The 21,966-nt window shown below is 43.0% G+C and overlaps 1 protein-coding gene across 1 annotated transcript; it reads right to left on the minus strand.

Annotated features, from left to right (window-relative positions):
- Nucleotides 1-13,705: 13,705 nt before the first annotated feature.
- On the minus strand, nucleotides 13,706-21,815 carry FGF23 (fibroblast growth factor 23). The gene is made up of 3 exons (XM_042948392.1): nucleotides 21,620-21,815; nucleotides 15,435-15,538; nucleotides 13,706-14,230 (listed from the first exon to the last, which is right to left on the minus strand). The coding sequence occupies exons 1-3, from the start codon at nucleotides 21,813-21,815 to the stop codon at nucleotides 13,793-13,795; spliced, it is 738 nt and encodes a 245-aa protein (XP_042804326.1). The 3' UTR covers nucleotides 13,706-13,792.
- Nucleotides 21,816-21,966: the final 151 nt, after the last annotated feature.

The following is a 21,966-nucleotide window of genomic DNA, read 5'->3' on the forward strand; positions in this document are numbered from 1 at the left end:
CGAGTGAACATTTGGGTGTGTTCATTATGTCCTTCTAGAAACAGCCTTCTGCATCTCTCTTTGCACTGTGTCATAAAAAATGGTGCGTCTCCAATTTGACAAGAGTCAAATGGGTTTTCACAATGGCTGTCCTGATTTTCAGTCTTACTGGCAATACTCGAAAGTTCCTATTTTCCTCATTTCTGTTAGCACTTGATACTGTCTAGTGAAATCCTGTGACTCTGATGAGTGAAGAGTATAATGTCACTGTTTTAATGAGCCTTTGTGTGATTGCTGATGACTCTGGGTGTTTTTTCTTGTGTGTATTGACAGGATCCCCACACTAATGAATCACTGGTATATATATGTTCTTTGCTTGGTTTCTTTGTTGGACAATTTGGCTTTTTCTTAGTGAGTTGCAGAGGTAACATTGTAACATCTTACAATTTACTTGCCTTTTACATATGTTTATCAAGCTTTTTTTCATGTCAGTGTTTTTGCGTTATTAAGTCAGATCCCTGTATCCTGTTTTGTTATGGTTTGTCTTTAAGAAGCCTTTCCTACTTCTTAAAGGTAGGCCTCCTGCTTTCTTACAGCTTTAGATGATTATTTGAATGCTAAATCTTTAGATTATCTGGAGGTCATTTTTGTATGGCATAAGGTAAGAATTCAATTTTGTATTATTTTTCCGGGTGGTGAAAAAGTTACCCCATCATCATTATTAGGTGTCTCTACTTTCCAAATGATTTGTGGTTCTACTCTGTTCATACCCCCATGGGCCCATATTTGCTGGAGTCTGTGGACTTGGTTCTTAGTGAGCTATGTATTCCCATAACAGTATCATAGTTACTGTAGCTTTGCAACTGGATCTCTTGTAGGGTGAATAACTCCTCTGGTTTCTTTTTCCTTTTTCTTTTTTTTTTTTTTTTAATTAAAGTGTAATACAGTGTTTTATTAGTTTCAGATGTACCATATAGTGACTCAACAATGCTATACATTACTCAGTGCTCATCATGATAAGTGTACCCTTAATCCCCTTCACCTGTTTCACCTATCCCCTCCCCCCACTCTGGTAACCACCAGTTCTCTGTATTTAAGTATTGGCTTTTTTGTTTGTCTCTTTTTCCCTTCGTTCATTTGTTTCTTAATTTTTACATGAGTGAAATCATATGGTATTTGTCTTTCTCTGACTTATTTCACTTAGCATAATACACTCTAGTTCCATCCATGTTGTTGCAAATGACCAGATCTCTTTTTTTATGGCTGAGTAATACTCCATTGCATATATACACCACATCTTCATCCAGTCATCTGTTGATGGACACTTGGGTTGCTTCCATGTCTTGGCTATTGTAAATAATGCTGCAATGAACATGGGGGTGCAGATATCTTTTTGAGTTAGTGTTTTCATATTCTTTGAGTAAATACCCAGTAGTGGAATTACTGGATCACATGGTAATCAACATTTTTAATTTTTTGAGGAACCTCCATAATGTCTTCCACAGTGGTTGTGCCAGTTTGCAGTCCCACCAGCAGTGCATAATGGTTCCTTTTCCTCCACATCCTTGCCAACACTTGTTGTTTCTTGTGCTTTTTATTTTAGCCATTCTGATAGGTGTGAGGTGGTATCTCATTGTAATTCCTTTTTTTTTTTTACATCTTGAGAATTTAATATGAACAAAAAAAGTAGTTCTCTTTATAAAAGAGCTTACTATATAATTCATGTATTCAACATTTCTTAAATATTTAGAAGGACCTACTGGGTTTTTTTGTTTTTTTGTTTTTTTTTAATCCCAGCCATGTGTTTTTTTTTTTTTAATTTTAATTTTAATTTTTTTTAAATTTACATCCAAATTAGCATATAGTGCAACAATGATTTCAGGAGTAGATTCCTTAGTGCCCCTTACCCATTTAGCCCATCCCCCCTCCCACAACCCCTCCTGTAACCCTCAGTTTGTTCTCCATATTTATGGGTCTCTTCTGTTTTGTCCCCCTCCCTGTTTTTATATTATTTTTGTTTCCCTTCCCTTATTGTCATGTTTTGTCTCTTAAAGTCCTCATATGAGTGAAATCGTATGATATTTGTCTTGCAGTGACTAATTTCACTTAGCATAATACCCTCCAGTTCCATCTGTGTAGTTGCAAATGGCAAGATTTCATTCTTTTCGATTGCCGAGTAATACTCCAGTGTGTGTGTGTGTGTGTGTGTATACATATCACATCTTCTTTATCCATTCATCCATCAATGGACATTTGGGCTCTTTCCATACTTTGGCTATTGTTGATAGTGCTGCTATAAACATGGGGGTGTCCCTTCGAAACAGCCCACCTGTATCCCTTGGATAAATGCCTAGTAGTGCAATTGCTGGATCGTAGGGTAGTTCTATTTTTAGTTTTTTGAGGAACCTCCATACTGTTTTCCAGAGTGGCTGCACCAGCTTGCATTTCCCATCATTGTAGTTTTGATTTGTATTTACCTGATGATGAGTGATGTTGGACATCTTTTCATGTATCCGTTGGCCATTTGTATGTTTTCTTGGAAAAATGTCTCTTCAGGTTTTCTGCCCAATTTTTAATTGGATTATTCATTATTTTAGTGTTGGGTCGTATATATTCTTTATATATTTTGGATATTAAACTCCGATCAGATTATCTTTTGCAGATATCCTCTCCCACTCGGGAGAGGATGCCTTGTCATTTTGTTGGTGGTTTCTTTGCTCTGCAAAAACCTTTTATTTTGCTGTAGTCCAGCAAGATACTATATTTTGCTTTTGTTTCTCTCGCTTGAGGAAACACATAGAAAAATGTTTCTATGGCTTATGTCAAAGAAACTACTGCCTATATTTTCTTGTAGGAATTCTATGGCTTCAGGTCTCACTTTGAGTTCTTCAATCCATTTGGGGTTTATTTTTGTGTATGGTGTAAGAAACTGGTCCAGTTTCATTCTTTTGCACGTAGCTGTGCTGTTTTCCCGTCACTGTTTGCCGAAGAGACCATCTTTTCCCCATTCGTGTTCTTGACTCCTTTGTCATAGGTTAATTGACCATATATGTATGGGTTGATTTCTGGACTCTTTCCTGTTGTGTTGCTATATGTGGCTATTTTTGTGCCATTTTTCTTGTTTCATTTTTATAGTTGTCCTAGCTATTTGTGCACCTATATTCTTCCATATACATTTAAGAATCAATTTCCAGAAAAATTCAGTTGCACATTTATTTGGAATCCCATGCATTTGTTCATTTATCTGGTCCCTCAATACATATTTTTCAAGCATGGCACACACATGCCAGGTGTTATAAGAACTATTAGAACTGTTACAAGAGCTGCAAATATCTAGAAATGGACAAAAAGTAGACTCCATCCTTGAGGAGTGTATAGTCTTTCAGGGAAGACAGATAAATATGTAACATGTCAGAGTGTGGTCAATGGGACAGAGAAATGGAGCAAGGTAAGGGGATCAAGATGGGAGGGAGGATGCTGCTTTATTAAGGGTAAGTACGAGGGGGCTTTCTAAGGTGTTTTCAAGAGTTGTGAAGGGCGTGAGTGAGCTCTGCTGGTCTCCAGGAGAAGAGCACCCTAGGCAGGGAGTTGAGAGTGCAGAGACCCTGAGGAGGGATCTTGCTTTGCGTGTTTGACCTGCAGGGGGAGTTGGGAGAGTGGTGGCAGAGGAGGACTAAGGGGATGGGGAGGTGGTGTGACCCTGTGGCCTATGCTCAGGATTATGGAGAGCATTTGTTGATTGATTAATATCTGATGGGAGCAGTCAGTGACACAGGAAAGGTATGTGGTCAGAAGACCTGTGTGCAAGTTCTAGTCCTGGCTCATAGTAGTTTTGTGGCTGAACAAGTCTCTTAATAGCCTGAGCTGCTGTTTCCTTATACTAAATGGAGAATAATTGTAGTAATGTATGTCCATGTGTATCTGCTTTGGTAGCCTTTTGGTTTTGATATGTCAAACCTACAGAAAAGTAGCAAGAATAATACAAGGAATTCCTGTATACCCTTTACCAAGATTCCCCACTTGCTTACATTTTGCCACATTTGCTTTGTCATTCACTGTGTGTGTGTGTGTGTGTGTGTGTGTGTGTGTGTTTCCCCCCTGACACCTGAGAGTAAGGTGGGACCTCAGGCTCTTGTGTTTTCCCTGGATCAAGGATGTTCTCATATAAAGCCACAGAGATTTGATATGGATACAGTCCATTATCTAGTCCACAGACCATATCTAAAGTTTTCTAATTATTCCATTTATGTTCCTTATGGCTAATTTTTCCCCAGTTCAGCATCCAGTCCAGGACCATGTACTGCATTTAGCTGTCAGGTCTCTTCATTCCTCTCTGGTCTGGAGCCATTTCTTTGTCTTTCTTTGTCTTTCTTGACTTTGTTATTAAAAAAAAAAAAAAATGTTTGTGTGTGTGTGTGTACACAAAAAATTGTTTTTTCCTGATACTTCTCATTATTAGATTCAGGTTGTGCTTTTTGTTGGAATTACCCTAGAGAGGATGTGTCCTTGATGAGTCTCATCAGGACATATGTGATGTATCACCAAGTCTGTCCACCATAAAGTTGCTATTTATGTGATTCCTCGTGAGTTTCTACCCTCTCTGTTAGTCTCCACTGATTATTTTTTTAAATCTTTATTTATTTATTTTGAGAGACAGAGAGAGAAAATGTGTACACACATATACCAGCAGGGGAGGGGCAGAGAGAGAGAGGGAGAGAGAATCCCAAGGAGGCTCTGTGCTGTCAGCACAGAGCCGGATATGGGGCTCAGTTTACAAACTGAGATCATGATCTGAGCTGAAATCAAGAGTCGGATGCTTAACTGAGTCACCCAGGTGCCCCTCCACCTGATTATTTTCTAACTCCATTTTTGATTCTGTATTTATTAGTTGGTATTTTAAGTGAAGAAAGAACTTTCCCATCTTCCCTACCTATTTATTTATATCACTATAAACTCAGGGATATTCAGTGACTCAGAATCCAGTCCTGTTGTTATTTTGTGCTCAAGATTGTCCCAGATGTGTCCTGTGGGAATCCTTTCAGGATGCTTCTTGTGTTCTGTTAATCTGTTCCCATCATTCTTTAAGCACGTCTTTACTTTCCGGCATAACAAGGTACTCTCTACTCAGATTATTCTTTCCCAGCCCCAGTCCTGGGAATCCACTTCTCCAAAGAGCCTCGTTCCTTTTAGCGGAAATGGCATTTAGAAACCAAAATCTGGATGCCAGGTGTGCTCATTGCTAATCTTGTCTTCCTTGTTATTGTTACATTAAATTCCAGCGTATATACACAGTCTATTCTGTTGTTGAGCACTTGGATTACTTCTACTTTGTGGGCCATTATAAGAAAGCTGCTAAGAATACTTTTTTTTTTTTTTTTTAACCATGTCTTTTGTGAACATATGACTTCATTCCTTTTGGGTAACCATTTAGGAGGGTAGTTGTGGGTGTATGCTTAATATACAAAAAATTTGACCTTTCTCCAGGGTGGTTGTATCATTTAATGCTCACCAGTGAAGTAATGAGAGTTCTGGGTGCTTTCCATTATCACCAACATTGATATCCTCAGTCTTCAATTTTAGCCATGATGATGGATATGTAGTAATACCTTGCAGAGGTGGTAATTTTTCATTTTCTTGTTCACTAATGATATGGAGCATTTTGTCACATACTCATTACCTATATGTATAGCTAGCTTCCTTTGCAAAATGTCTGTTTTTTTAAAATTGTGTTTTTGATATTGAGCTCTTTATATATTGTAGAGATACAAGTTCTTTGTCAGCTATATGTGTGCGTGCGTGAGCATATACTTTTGTGTATCCATAATACTCTTTTTTATATTTGTCACATAATATTTTTTTTCTAAGTAGTATTTTTAATGAGAAGTTATGAGTTTTCATAAGACTGATTTACCATTGTGTTTGTTTTATGGTTATGGCTTCCTATTTTCTAAGAAATCTCTGCCTAACCCTGGCTTGTGGAGATTGTTTTATGTTTAGGTCTTTGATCTATCTGGAATTAGTTTTTGTATAAGGGGTTAAGGTTGATGGTTTTTGACACGAATATTCAGTTATTCCATCAGCATTGGAGAAGACTTTCCTTTCTCCCTGAATCGCTTTGGCTCTCGTTTGTTAAAAAATCAATTGACCGTGTAAATGTGGGTCTATTTTTGGATTCTTTATTTTCCTTTTCTTTTGCTGTTTCATGTCCTTTGTATTTCCATACACATTTTTAAATAGACTTTGGGGTTTTTTTTTTTGAAGTATTCATTTAATTTATTATTTTTTTAAAATTTACATCCAAGTTAGCATATAGTGCAACAATGATTTCAGGAGTAGATTTCTTAATGCCCCTTACCCATTTAGCCCATCCCCCCTCCCACAACCCCTCCACTAACCCTCTGTTTGTTCTCCATATTTAAGGGTCTCTTATGTTTTGAATAGACTTTAAAAAAAATTTTTTTTAGTGTTTATTCATTTTTGACAGAAGGGGAGCAGGGGAGGGGCAGAGAGGATGGGCGACACAGAATCTGAAGCAGGCTCCAGGCTCCGAGCTGTCAGCACAGAGCCCGATGCAGGGCTGGAACTCACTGACCGCAAGATCATGACCTGAGCTGAAGTCGGATGCTCAACCTACTGAGCCACCCAGGTGCCCGTGAATAGACTTTGTTTTTAAAATAACTTTTTAGATTTACAGAAAAGTTTATTTTTTATTTTTTTAATGTTTATTTTTGGGAAAGAGAGACAGAGCACAAGCAGGGGAGGGACAGAGAGAGAGAGAGAGAGAGAGACACAGAATCCGAAGTAGGCTCCAGGCTCTGAGCTGTCAACATAAAGCCCGACACAGGCTCGAACACACGAACTGTGGGATCATGACCTGAGCCAAAGTCAGATGCTTAAACGACTGAGCCACCCAGGTGCCCCTAGATTTACAGAAGAATTTAAAAGTAATATCAAGAGTTTCCATGTATGTTATACTCAGTTTCCTCTATTATTTTTTTTTTAATTTTTTTTTTAACGTTTATTTATTTTTGAAACAGAGACAGAGCATGAACAGGGGAGGGGCAGAGAGAGAGGGAGACAGAATCTGAAACAGGCTGCAGGCTCTGAGCTGTCAGCACAGAGCCCGATGCGGGGCTCAAACTCACGGACCGTGAGATCGGGACCTGAGCTGAAGTCAGACGCTTAACCGACCAAGCCACCCAGGCGCCCCAGTTTCCTCTATTATTGATATCATACATTAATATAGTACACTTGTTGCGATTAATGAATCACTATTGATGCATTATCGATTTCCTTAGTTTTTACCTGGTATCTTTTTCTGTTCCAGAATTCCCAATCCCATTTCATACTATGTTACATTTAGTTGTCATGTCTCCTTAGGGGCCCCTCTTAGCTGTGACAGTTTATTAAACTTTTTTTGTTTGTTTTAAATAGTGATTTTTTTTTAAGTTTATTCATTTTGAGAGAGAGACAGCCTGAGTGGGGGAAGGACAGAGAGAGAGGGAGAGAGAATCCCAAGCTGCCAGCACAAAGCCAAATGTGGAGCTTGAACCCATGAAGCCAAGAGATTGTGACCTGAGCCAAAACCAAGAGTCGGATGCTTTACCCACTGAGCCACCCAGGTGCCCAGACTTTGTTTTTTGATCACCTTGGAAGTTTTGAGGAGCACTAGTTGGATGTTTTGTCAGAACTCTATAGGAATTTGATTTTTTTCTCATGATTAGAGTTGGGTTATAGTTTTTTGAGAGAAGAACACGGAGGCAAAGTATTATTTTTATCACATATCAAGAGTACATACTATGAACATTACTTACTTCATTTGATTATTGATGTTGATTTTGATGTTGACCTTTATCACCTGGCTGAGATAGTGCTTGTGAGGTTTCTCCATGGTGAAGTTGTGCTTTTTTCCCCCTTTTCCATACTGTACCCTTTGGGAGAAAGTCAGTGTGCACAGTGGGGGTTTATGCCCCCCTCCTTGAGGACAGAGTATTTACATAAATTTTTTGGAATTTTGCCTGAGAGACTGGACTTTTCTTCATTTTTTTTATGTATTCAATCATTTTACTTTTTCTGTAAGATTTTGAATTTTTGAGTTGAGACTTGTTTATTGACTCAGCGTATATATCTTGATGGACATTTCATGCGTATATCTTGATGGACATTTCATATGTACTTGGAAAGAGTATGTATTCTGTAGTTGTTGGGTTTAATGCCTTTGAATGTAAATTATATGAGATTCATCAATAGTGTTGCTCAGATATTTCTATCCTTGCTGATTTCTTTGCCTCCTTGCTTACTCACTGAGAGAATTGTGCCCCTTTCCCTCCTCCCCAAGTTCATAAGTTGAAGTCCTAGTCCCACATAATTCAGAATGTGACTGTATTTAGACATAGGGCCTGTAAAAGAGGTGATTAAGTTAAAATGAGGCCAACTGGCTTAGAGTGGGCCCTAAGCCAATCTGACTTGTGTCCTTAAATGAAGAGGACAATGAGAGACACTAAGTGTTGGCTGTGCACGGAGAGAGGACCGTGTGAGGACAACAAGCAAGAAGACCGCCATTTCTAAGCCAAAGTGAGAGGCCCTGCCAGACTTGATTTCAGACTTCTGGCCTCCAGAACTCTGAGAACATAAATTTCTGTTGTTTAAAGCCACCCAGTCTATGGTATTTTGTTATGTTGGCCCTAGCAAACTAATACAGTACCTTTCCATCCATCTTTATAGACAACACATAGTTGGGTATTTTTATTTATTTATATGCTGTAATTATTGATATGAGTGGATTTATTTATACTGTCATTTTTCTTTTGGTTCCATATGATTTTTTGTTCTACTTCCTTTTCTGCCTTTTGAAATTATTGAATATTTTTTTAGTAATCCCTTTTAATATATCCGTTGGCTTTTTGCCAATACTTGTTTGCGTTATTATTATTGTGGTTCCTTTGGGAATTACAGTATGCAATATTCATAACTTACCCCATACAGGTCATACTGTGTGATGATTTCACATAGAGTGCTATCATCCTGCAACCATTTTGTTTACCCTTCCCATTTTCGGATAATTTTGCCATATGTACCCACCTTCCTATATCATAAACCCCATAGTACCACATTGTAATTTTTGCTTTAAGTGGTAAAGAAACCAAGGGAAAGAAGTATACCATATATACATGTACATATACATACTTCTAGCTGTTTACCTGTATGTAAAATCTGCAACAGCTTTCAAGATTTTATCTTTGTTTTTCAGCAGTCTGACTGATACACGGAAGTGTGGTTTCGTGTTTATTTTGCTTGAGGTTTTCTGAGCTTGTATTAGTACATTCACTTTTCACCAGTTTGGGGAAATTTCGGCTACTATATCTTCAAATATTTCTTAAACTTTTTCTGCTACTGTCCTTCTGGGACTCCACTTACACATGTTTTGGGCAGTTTGATACTATCCCACAGATTGCTGAGACTCTGGACATTTGTTAAAACTTTTTTTCTCTTGTTCAGATTAGATAATTTATATTAATTGTTTATATTAAATGGATATTTATTCTTAGATCGCCAATCTATTAAGCCCATTTAATACATTTTTCTCTTCTGTTATTATTTTTCAATTCTAGATATTAAAATCTTTTTAATGTTTATTTATTTTGAGAGAGAGAAAGAATTCTAAGCAGACTTTATGCTGTCAGCACAGAGCCCAATGTAGGGCTTAAACTCATGAACCATGAGATCACGACCTGAGCCCAAATCAAGCGTCGGATGCCTTGAGTGACTGAGCCACCCAGACACCCTCAATTCTAGATTTTTGAAAAATTTCCTGAGATTCCTGATCTATGTATTCCTTGATATACTTTCCTTGAAAACCCTTAAACATATTTATAATAGCTCTTTAAAGCTCTTGCCTGCTAATTCCAAGATCTGGGGTGCTTTCTAGTGATTGCATTTTCTCTTGACTGTGGGCCATTTTCCCTTATTTCTCATAGAGTGTGGATGAGAACATGCATGGAGTCTGGTTTATGTCATCTTCCTTTAAATGGCATCTCATTTGTACAGGAAGACACTTAAATTAGCAGCAGACCATTGTGGCCTTGTCAGGCATGGTGTAATTCTCTGTTACAGCAGGCCTATTTCATTCCATTTTAAATTTAGTTTTAGGGTGCGTCCTTTTCTCTGGGGCTCACTCCTTCTAAGATGTGGCCTTTCTACATCTCAGTTAAATGGTGATGCGCTCAGTGAGCCCCTGTGCCCTGGCCTAGCTGGATTTCTGATACTTCTCAGCATTTTATGGCCTTTGGTATCATTCACTGCTTATCTCCCAGTTCTGTGGCAGGTGGTCTTTGTAGGGTCTTGCTGAATTTGGCCCTGCCGCAGGTGCAGCCCCGTCCTTGGCCAGAGACCTGCAGTGAGCGCTCATGCAGACCTCTCTCTTGTCAGCTACCCTGCCCCCCAGCGTCCAGCTGCTTTTTCAGATCAGTGCGGGTGCCACCCTGCCTGGGTTCCATCTCCCTGTCATGTGTTCCGAGGACAGAGAAGGGGGATGATCATGGGACTTGTTTCTTTTCTCCCACAGATCAGAGTCTTGTGCCACTCCATATGTGGAAACAATTGCCCCATATATTTTGTTTTATAGTTGTTTTGGCATGACAGCACATCCATTACCAGTTACCCTGTGATGGCTGGAAGTGGCAGCTATGTGGTTACATGTTAAATTAGTTAAGATGTGGTTACATCTTAATTAGTTAAGATGTATACAAGTTCTGTATAAACATTAAGTATCTGTACAAATACGTATGAGGGTTATGATGCTATCTTTATCCTGCAAGGATTTATAATTCTGTGGACAAGATAAAGATTGGGCTTTAAATACTGGGCATCCTGCCTATGTTTAGATCTCTGAAGCTTCTAGCAGCCAGATTATATAATGTATCACGAAAGTGATATGTACAGATTTCTTCACTTGCCTTCTCCCATCCTTACTCCGCTAATTATGTTGTGTTAAAAGCTTTAAATTTCCTTTTCCTTAGGGAGAGCTTTCATGGACACAGAAAAGAACTCTTCCAAGTTTGTGCAGGGGATATGTCCACATGTTAACTTTTCTCTACAGTGTTCAATTCTCCTATAATGGAATGAAGGCCTATTTATTGCAAAATGGTTATATTGGTACTGTTCCATTTTATTGGGTTATCAGATTTTAAAGCCCTTCAGGCCAGAAATGAAACAGAATCTCTTACCCCTTCTGCCTTTTATTTCAGAAATACTAAGTTCTGTGTTAATTGTTACAAGGGAGAGGCTAACATCAGGCAGTGGAAAAACTAGTTTTGAGCTGAGGTAAATTAGAATGCAAATGTGTATTTGTATATAATTGTGATATAAATGTGTAATTGTCATCTTTGCTTCCTGTTTTGGTAGTTGGTCAGATAGAGACTAAAGAAGAAATTCTGGGGACACCAGTGTCAAAAAGAGAAGACATAGAGTCCATGGCTTGGACTCTCAGGGCAGGAACACTGTGTCTGTGTCAAGTACATACTAGCTGGTTCACTGGGATATTGATGTGGTTACGTCTGTTGGTATTTTCCAAGTGAAAAATTCTCTCCTTAAAGAAAACACTTTAGAGCTAGAGTGATCAGAAGTTCAATATTGATAGGAAAGTTTCCTTGTTTTCAGTAATTCTGTCTGAATTAACCAAAACTGCTGAGTCCATTTATGAATAGCAAGGACTGAATATTTTAAAACTCTGATACTCTTTTCCAATTCAATATTGCTATATCTGGATTTTCACAATGCTGCCCTCCCATAATCCCTTTCGTTATCATATTCCGACATGCTTTCATGTAGTAATACAGAAAGGAAAAGCTAAGAGAAGCTGAGATAAATTTTATTTTTCTTTTAAACAGAAGAAAGAAAAGAGGTGGGGTTACACTTTTATAAATATCTATAAATATCGAGCGATAGGCAAAATTTCCAAATAAATAAATAAATATTGCCACATGCTAACGAACATAGAAATTTATGGGGACTGCCTTGGCTCCTACCAAAGGAAAAACCCCTAATAAATGGTATTGGGTTTATAAGATCACAACCAATTTTCTACCAAAGTCCTTTTGAGATTTTACATCTAGTCAGTATTGGGGAGCTTCCAATAGCTTTTATATAGTATAATATGAATGAAAGGAAATGAAAACTATCGAGAAAATATTTGCCATGCACTGCTATATAGTAGTATATATAGTTTTAGTGTTTCAGAATGGGCACTAGTCCTTCAAGTTCAGGTGAAAACAGTGGTCCAATGTTTCATAAGTAAAATAACGGATCAATTTCTAAGGCTGGGTGCATGATGGCAGTGGAAAGAAAACAAAGTGGGAAGAAACTTGTTTAAATCTCCTCTGCTTGTTAGCATCCTGCTCTGTAGGTTGAGAGGAACAGAGGTAGGAACTTGGGGCCCCCTTGTGAAGCAGGTGGTAAGGCCGTGTAGGGGGAGGCTGAGCCGTCAGGGCCACCTGTCTGGCACCTCGGCTGTTTGGTAAGTGAGGTTTGGTTTTCCCGGGACTGAGAACCATCTTCAGGTAATGCCCCCAGGATTTGCAAGTGGACAAAGACTCCGAGTGGACTCCTGCCAGCCCGGCAGTTTTAGCTAACTCTAGCCACTGCTGCAGAGCTGTGAAGAGAGTATAGTGAAGAGCTGGCAGCTTGGTCTTTGTGGAATGCCTACACATGAGTCCCCTGATTACTGGACTTCTTTCCCCCTGAGCCCTTGATACCCCTTCCCTTAGACATAAGGACACAGCCTGCCAGTCCACAGAAAGCCCAACCCAGAGCGGTCCCGTTGTCCCAAGGCCCCCTCGTGTTACTACAGTTTTGTAAGTCATCCCAAATGCGGTACTACTCGACCTGGAAGTAGGCTTCATCGCATGCCTCTTAGGGGAGTTTCAGTTTATTTCCATTTAAAATATTTATTTTTATTTCCTAGCAGGGGAGATTTTCAGGAGCCCATGCCAAAGCGCTTCCTCAGGCCACATTCACTAATGCCAAAGATGGGGTCCATAGGGCGGTATCACAGACCGCTTGGGAACAGGCAGGGCCCCCAGGCTCTGGCTGCATAGAAGGGGAAAGAATGTGGCAAGGGGTCCCTGCCCCGTAGGGAGGTTGAATTTCCTAGCCTGATTTCTTGCCTCAGTTCTCCGAGCATTCTAGTTCCATTTTCACCAGCCTGCTACCAACCTTTTTGACAGCTCTTTTCCAGAGATGCTCTAAGGAAGGGCGAAGGCCTGAGATTAGGATTGTTAGCCGTTTGCCCAGTTCCTCCGTTAGTGCCCTAGGTCAGCGTTGCAAACTCAAATGCCAACAGGGCCCAGGCAGGTAACCTAAATGTAAGGAGCAGTGGAGAAGCTAACTGGTACTCGCTCTTCCCGTCACCTTGGCAGCAGTGAGCTCAGGAAGCCATTGCTTGGTTTTTAATGCTAGACTGACGAGGAAGAGAGGCACAGGGGAGAGAAACTGCCCAGCCTGGTTGGGGCAGGGTGGTGGGAATGAATGAATCCCTCGCTCCTTAATGAGGGCGAAACTTCTAGTTTCTCTTTCTGGGCTTCTAAGTTCAGAAAGGTGGTGTGGGTGGGGTGGGGAAGGCAGTGAAACCGCCACCACTCGGGCCTCAAAGGCGCATTCCCGGGGCCCTCCTGGTGGTGGAGAGAGAAACAGGCTCCCGCACACCTCACCCCACCCTCCCGCTCCGGGACCGCAGAGGGCCCAGGTCCCACCGGAGGCCGGAGGCCGTGCGGCTTTCGCAAGGACGGCTCGGCCACGGCTTCCGCTCCTGGTCTCCCTAGTTGAACTTGGGGAAGGGGCGGCACCTCTCCACGCCCATCCCCCCGGCGTGCGCGTTCACCCTGTTGCCCCTGAGCACCCCTAAAGGGTCGCTGGCCACCACGCCGCTGTCCTCGGCGCTTGGGAGCTCCTGGGAGCAGGAGGCCGGCGCGGGGGTCATGCGGGGCCTGGGCTTCAGCACGTTCAGCGGGTCGCGCTCGGCGTCCTCGGCGCTGCGGGTGTGGCGCCGCGGCCGCGGGGTGTTGAAGTGGACGAGGGGGATCTCGTTCCTCCGCGACAGGAACTGGGAGTAAGGCGGCGGGTTGGTGCCCGGCAGGAAGGCCCTCTTGGCCGGGCCCAGGCTGACGAGGAAGCGGTGCTGCGGGGAGTGGTACACGTCGTAGCCGTTTTCCAGCGTCCGCTGTCGGAACCTGCAGCTCTCGGGGCTGAAGAGGTGCTGGAGGGGCAAAGCGAGAGCGGTGAGGCCCGCCCGGCCTCCGGGGGCTCGGTCTGGGAGGCGTCTTGAACCCCTCGTTCCCTTGGGCGGGGGAAGCGGTGGCCCTGGTCTGCGGGGCCTGCACGGGGTCCCTGGGGCTGGGCTGGCCACAGCGGGCAGCACTTTGGGCCCGTTTCTGGAGGCAGGGCCAACTTGGAGGCCACTTGGGCCTCTGCCTCTCAACCCTCTTTCGGCTGAAAGTTGGCTTGGGTCTGCCTCCTTACCTGGAGAAAGGAGGGGGCTGGAGTTTGTAGGGCCAAACATAAGGGAGGGCACTCCTATCCGAGATTGGGTGAACTCTGGCCACCGATGACCTAGGTTTGAGCCCCGGCTCTGCCACTAACTTAGTACAGGCCTTCACCGAATGCCTGCTAGGGCGTTCACACACGATTTCATTGAATCCTCTAACTCCATGGAGTGTTTTACCAGATGAGGACTATCAGTAGGTTTAAATGTGGTCAGCAGATATTTTAAGTCGGTGCCTCTATTTGTCCCACAGAGAGTTGTCTACTCCGGGTCAGATAGTGTTGTAGGTGCTGGGACATAGCAGCGAGCACAACAGAAAGTCATTGCCATCATGGTATTTCTGGCGGGTCTGTCTGGTGGTAAGAGGCTCCGGAGATGAGCGGTCCTACCATTGTATGATATCAAAACCCTTTGGAATATGCCTGCAACCGGTAGTTTGGGAAATCCTTTGCTTGCCGATCTGACCCACCAGCAACCACAGTTGGGGCAGACAGAGATCCTTAATGAGAGATCTTTAACTGCAGAGAGATCCCACTTCACTTTTTCCAGGTGAGGAAACTGACATTCAGAGAAGAGAGGGGACCCGCCTAAGGTCAAGAAGGTCTAGTGAAAGAATCGGGAAGACGCCAATAGCTTCTCACTAGAGTAGGCTTCTCACTACGCACAAGGTGCTGTGAAGGTACAAAAGTGGGTGCCAACAGGCAGTCACTCTAGAGGCCAAGAGCCCGGGCTCCAGAACCAGACTATCTGGGTTCAAACCCCCATGTATAAACCTGAGCATCTCCTACTTAGATTGACTACATCACTCGGTGGCAATATCACCAAGCACTGAAAATGGAATCTTTAAGCTGTAAGATTTTATGTTCTGGTGAAGAAATGAATTATCTCTAAATGGCGACCAGCACAAAAAGAAACTCACCGATCCAAAGATATTGCCTCTGAAGTCCATACAGAGGTACCTCTGACTCATCACACCTGTTATCACCACAAAGCCGGCATCCTCCGATCTGATCATCAGGGCACCTGTGGAGAAAACCATCCAGGTCGAAACCTGGCTGCACATCCAATTCCTATCTCCAGGCACTTCTTGAAAACCCACCTCCATGAAACCTCCCTTGATTGACTTTAATTTTTTAAAAATTTATTTTGAGAGAGAGAGAGAGAGAGAGAGAAGACATGCACATGTGTGTGAGAGGAAGCGAGTGAGAGAGAATCCCAAGCAGGCTGTACACTGTCAGCATAGAGCTCAATGCAGCTCAAACCCATGAACCATGAGGTCATGATCTGAGTCAAAACCAACAGCCAGATGCTCAACCAACTGAACCACCCAGGTGCCCCTCCCTTGATTGATTTTAAGGGTGGTGATGATTTCCTTTCACTTCACTCCTCTTGCACTTACTTGTTCAGCTTCGTTTCTTTGGATTCTCCCCTCCAAACTACCCGCCCCCACTCTTTGCCTCCTACTTTCTCCTCTTGTCTGTACAGAGCACTCCAAACTCCTGTGCTGGACACATGTTTCTTTATTTTCCCCATTGCCTGGTTAATACCTCTTAATGTTTGTGGTGGTCATCACATTCTCCCATGCCTTCTGGGCTTTTGTAATTTTTAAGTCTATGCTGCGATGTCTTTCAAGGATCTGGCTTGCATGTAGAGCCTGAGCTCCACCCAGGAAAGTATACAGTAGTCAGTGACACATCACCCAGCACCCATTATGTGTCAAGAACTGTATTAGAACCGATCTGTCCCTCCCTTCTCTGCTTATTGAAGTCATTCATCTTTCAAGGCCAAGCTCAGATGTCACTTTCTATGAAGACTTTCCTAGTCTCCCTAATCAGAACTAATGCCCACACCTTTATTACAGCATGCATTTCATTCACCTTGCCTTAGCCATGTTTACTAAGTGCTTCCCTATGAGTGAGCTGTTTAGGAGCCGAGGGTTTATCTTTCTATGTCGAATAGATACCACGGATGAATGTGATTTCTTCTTGGATCTTCATTGCTGTTCTGTGTCCTTTTCTTATTTGGTGGTGTCCCCTCCAGTGCTGTCCTTCATGGTCTTTCCATGCCCCCACTCAACAACCAGGCTCCAACAAGAGCTTGACATCCACATGTACTACCTATGTTTTCAATAACTGATGACGCCCTGCCCTCATTGGGACTTGCAATTTTAACCATTTGCGATGCATTGTAGCAAGGACTGATTAAGTATGATCTAAAGCTTTCTGTTTTGTGGCAAGAGTACAATTCAACAAGACTTCCACCCCAAATACTTTTTAATTACCTGACATCTTCTGCTTAGAAATCATTTCTTTAAGTCTTTGGGGTCACTTGCATTTGCCTACTGCAGAATTCCCATATGGTTCTCCTTTGGCCTCACAGCCCCCAGGCAGGTATTCAAGTTTCTTTTTCAGAAATGTCATGTGGAGATATTGTAAATGTCCAGCACCTGTGCCCAGTAAGTGGTGGAGCCTCATGGGATGACTTACACCTATGTCTCCCCCTCTTACCCTGTGTCGGCTCAATACAGAGACTTCTGAGGAGAGTAGCAAACAATACTTAGACACTAGCTGAGTATAGAGCCTCATGTGGACAGAAATTAGAATGATGTGGGACAGAAGGAAAGAGGGCAGGAGCAAGCCCAGAAAAAAGAGAAAGCAAGATGGTTGAGGAGAAATGTTAATTTGTTTTCAAGCTTTGCTAAGGGTTAGCCTTGAGGGAAGTTTCTGGAAGCGGGGTGGGGTATGGGAAGTGCCGGGGGTATTTAAATTGCTCCATAACAAGGACTGCCTATGTGTCTCAAATATATGGCTAACTCTATGGCAAGCCCTGAGGGAAACAAAAGGAATGTGTAAAATATAAGCTTTTGCCCCACCCACTTTGGGAAAAAAATAGACTTAGTGTTGCACTTTTTAGGTACTCTACATATTTTAAATTCTCAGAACAACTATGATGTTGTTGATGTTAGCATTAACATGGTTTGTAGCAGCATCCCAATTTATGTGAAAAGGGAACTAAGGGCAGGATTCAAGCACAGGATGGTGACTCTAACATCCTCTTTCCATGACCCTGCAGCTTGCCTCCAACAGGAATCATCACAAGCCTGAGAAGATGAAACCAAGTGCCAGACACATGCTGTGACCCATGGGAACCCCAAGTCACGCTGCCCCTGAGTGTGTCCGGGCAGGGTCGCTGACCCAGGAACGGGGGTACCTGGATTCTGGTCCCACCTATGCTACTTACTGACTTGGTAGTCTTGGACAAGTCATTGCTCTAGCCTTGGGTTGCTCAGTTGGGTAAAGAGAATAATAGTAGTGGTCCTGCCTACTTTGTGGGGTTCCAGTCAGAATCAAATGCTATCATGGTTGGAAAAGGGACTTTCTTCAAAAAGCGTTGGGAAATGGCAGGCATTACGTGGCATGTGCTGGTCTACCATTTATGACACTCGGGAGCTCTGGCAGCCACGAGGGCTTCATGCTGGGGGCAGTGGGGGCAGTGTGCATGCCACCTGTGCTCCTGAGCTCCAGGGCTGGTCCTAGTAGGAAACCGCCTGCAGGGGAACAGCAAGCAACCACCACAAAGGATGCACAGACTTGAATCAAACCAACATGAGCTAGCGAGAAAGTGCAGAAAATGTTAGAGACAGATTGCCTTCCCTTTGCCCATTCAGAAAGCAGGTTTTCACAGGCTGCACAGATTCTAGAGCAGAATTTGGCAGAAGGAAGGCACAAATCACTGGCTACTGGAACCACTACCTGTTGCAGCCAGGTGGGATCAATGGACTGGCATGTGGAAGAAGCATGGGGTTGGGGTCAGGGTGTCCTCAAGGTGAACTTAAGCCAGTGTAGTTCTTTAACCTTTGTTTTTCATATGTAGGGAATTCATTTATCTCATTTGGTCATCTTGAGGATGTCATGAGATAATATTCTTATCCACAATAAAAACATTTCTAAATGCTAGTAATTTTACTACTGCCACTTGCCTCCACTCTGCTCTATAAGTAGAAAATTATTGGCTCTGTTCTATTCTCATAGCCAGTAAATGATAAATGAGATGATAGATGTAAAGTGCTTCGAGCTCCCCAAAAGAAAGAGAAGAGTTTGTAAGTTTAAAGAGCCCGAGGATGGGGCGCCTGGGTGGCTCAGTCGGTTGAACGTCCGACTTCGGCTCAGGTCACGATCTTGCGGTCCGTGAGCTCAAGCCCCGCGTTGGGCTCTGGGCTGATGGCTCAGAGCCTGGAGCCTGCTTCCGATTCTGTGTCTCCCTCTCTCTCTGACCCTCCCCCGTTCATGCTCTGTCTCTCTCTGTCTCAAAAATAAATAAACTTTAAAAAAAATAATAATAAATAAATAAAGAGCCCGAGGATAATTCAGCTTTGGGTAAAGAAAAGTGCCAGTGGGGAAGACAGAAGAAGGAAATATACCAGGAGTTCTGGAGTGATATTAACCAGGGGTACTAAGCATCTCTTCTGCTGTTTCTACGAAGCAAGGCTGGTGAGGAGTGAGAAGGTGGCCCTCTTCTTAGTGGGACAGGAGACATAGAGGTCAGAGAGTCTCCCTGACATCAGTGCTGTGAGTCCCAAGGGAAGTTATAGAATCTTATAGGGCAGGTAATTTCACGATGACCAGCAACTCAAAGATGGGTTGGACACTCAACTATTAATCAGGAATTTACTAAAGCACAATAATCAAATGAATCAGATTTCACCAGAAATATGTAATAATTAGGAGGGGGAAACACCACACACCTTCCAGCAGGGTGAAAGCAAATCCTTCACCAGTCTGTGAATTACCTGTGCTACCTATCTGCATGTCTCTGTGTTTCCCCTTAACTTTTTAAGTTACTTTTGATCTTAGTGTCTACATTTATTTTTATAATACACACAGTAACTGATTTGAATAGTACAGAGAGTTATATAAACTGGGAAAAGTAAGTCTCCCTCCCACCCCCCTGACCCCCCGCCCCCACGCAGCTTTGTGTCAATTTCTAGAGACACATGCTTAGACACCATCTACATCTAGCAAAACAAAAACCAATTTCTATTTTTAAAAAAAATCTGAAATCAGTTCCATTCATTTTGCTTCTTCCCAGTCATTTTAATTCATTCCCAACTAGTATCAGTGCCTTCTCTGGGGCTGAGTTCTACAACTCAGGCTGTCTGCTTCATGACATAGGCTGAGCAACACACACTGTACCTCACATGGCTCACCACAGCCGGTGAACACTGTCTACTCCATGTCATGCTCCAAAGGACATGTTTTTGGGGTTCCCTTCAGTGAAAGATTCTGTTAAATATCCATTGAAAAAAAAACGAGCAAAAAAAATGAGTACACATCAAAAAAAATGAATACACATCAAGTGTATCCAGATTTATTCAGATTTCTGCCATTATTGGACTCAAACTTGGCTTCCCAAATGTTGACTCCTGAATCCTACTACATATCCTTGAGTTCTGGAACCTGCCTGCTATGTGGAGAGAACTTTGATCCCTCCTTTCATCTCCACTGAGCACCTGAAGAGGTGTGCCCAGCTGGCTTTGCATGTGCATGTATCTTGCTACAGCTTTCAAGACCTTTGATTCCACAAAGCAAGGCCAGAGCAAAATTATTGATGAATTCATTACAACAATAGGGCAAATAATTATTCCTATAAGAAGTTTCCTTTCACTGGGGCGCCTGGGTGGCTCAGTCGGTTGGTTGAGCGTCCGACTTCGGCTCAGGTCATGATCTCGCGGTTTGTGAGTTCGAGCCCCGTGTCGGGCTCTGTGCTGACAGCTCAGAGCCTGGAGCCTGCTTTGGATTCTGTGTCTCCTCCTTTCTCTGCCTCTCCCATGCTCATGCTCTGTCTCTCTCTGTCTCTCAATAATAAATAAACGTTTAAAAAAATTTTTTTTAAAGTTTCCTTTCATTGAACAGAAACTGTGATTGCTCTGCACTGAATCTGCTTGCATTCTCCTGAATCCTGAGTGTAATTTCCCCATGTTCTCCTAAAATAGACCTTGTCTTTTTCAATATGCATCCCCCCTCCCAGCCCAGCATCCCCTATATAGGTGCACGCAAAGGGACCCTCATTTGAAGCATAACTAATTGATCAACTGTTTGTGGATTGTGATCCACCTTGTCACAAACCTAACCTTTAAGATCATCCCAGTAGCCTCATGTTGCCAAGAAGTTCCCAACTAGCTTGATTGCTACTGAGCAGACCTTTCAGCTCCACAGAGAGGAGTCACCAACTGATACCAAACTGGGTACCTCTGAAGCCCCTAGTAAATATGTTTGGTGCATGGGTGCATGGGTGCATGGATGGATGGATGGTTCATGCACTTGGTCAGACCCACCAAGACAACATACCTGGGCAGTCTGTCTTTAATACATTTTTCTGAGAAGTTTTATAAGGCCTGACTATTAGAAGCTCAGAATTGGAAAGAACCCCTGGGTTCCTCTATTCCAATCCTTGGTCTGATACAAGAATCTTCTTGACAACCTCTGTTGTTAGCCCTGTCCAAAGTTTATGAGCCAAACTCGATGTCAATGGCCTGTCTGGCTTTTTCCCTCTCCACTTTGTTGCCTTTCTTTCTGTACACTTTTGGACTCTTTGGGTAGGACAAAGCAAGAGTAGCTGCCCTTGTGGGAAGAGGGATTATAGTTAAGACATTATTTATGGGTGCCTGGGTGCCTCAGTTGGTTATGCATCTGACTTTGGCTCAGGTCATGATCTCACGGTTTTGTGAGTTCGAGTCCCACTTTGGGTGAGCATGAGCCCCTCTTCTCTCTCTCTCTCTCTCTTTGCGCCTTATGGGATTTTCTCTCCCCCCACCCCCCTTGCCCCTTGCTCACTTGCACCCTCTCTCTTTCTCAAAAAAAAGTAAATTATTGGGAGAAACAAGTAAACACTAATTGGGGAGGTGGCAGAATCTTCTCCCCAGGTTTAAACACACACACACACACACACACACACACACACACACACACACACGTAGATTCTAGGCAAGAAGCTAGGAGGCTGGATTAGTCCTCTGGTCTAGCCCAAGACCTCCCCAGGCCCCTTGGAGGTGGGTGGACAGAGGAGCTCCCCCTTCTTTCCAGCACAGATGAAACCCCTACTCACTGTAGATGGTCTGATGGGGTGTGCCATCCACATGGCCGTCCTTGTGTATCTGCAGGTGGTAGCTGTTCCTGGCTGTGGCCGTGTACAGGTGGGTCAGGCCACCCCAGCTGGAGCCCAGCAGCGGGGAGGTGTTAGGATAGGCTCTGACTACCCAGCACAGGACAGAGACCAGGAGCCCAAGGCGGGTCCCTGACATCACGGAGCTCTGAATGGCTGACTAGAGTTTGAAACCTGACACTGCCTCCCTGACTCCCTGGTCTTTTTCTCCTCTTCTTTGTGGGTATCTGGCGTGAGGATCCTAGGCTGGATTCCCTCCTTTTTTCCCTCGGATTTTTAAAGGGTAGATG

Source organism: Panthera leo, chromosome B4 (assembly GCF_018350215.1).
Source record: "Panthera leo isolate Ple1 chromosome B4, P.leo_Ple1_pat1.1, whole genome shotgun sequence".
In the NCBI taxonomy this organism is placed as follows: Eukaryota; Metazoa; Chordata; class Mammalia; order Carnivora; family Felidae; genus Panthera; species Panthera leo.

Coding starts and splice junctions, on each gene's coding strand:
- FGF23 (XM_042948392.1), bottom strand. CDS start 21,815: ATGTCAGGGACCCGCCTTGGGCTCCTGGTCTCTGTCCTGTGCTGGGTA. Junction 15,539..21,619: donor ACCCCATCAGACCATCTACA/GTGAGTAGGGGT, acceptor TTTTCTCCACAG/GTGCCCTGATGATCAGATCG. Junction 14,231..15,434: donor GAGGCAATATCTTTGGATCG/GTGAGTTTCTTT, acceptor TTGCCCCTCCAG/CACCTCTTCAGCCCCGAGAG.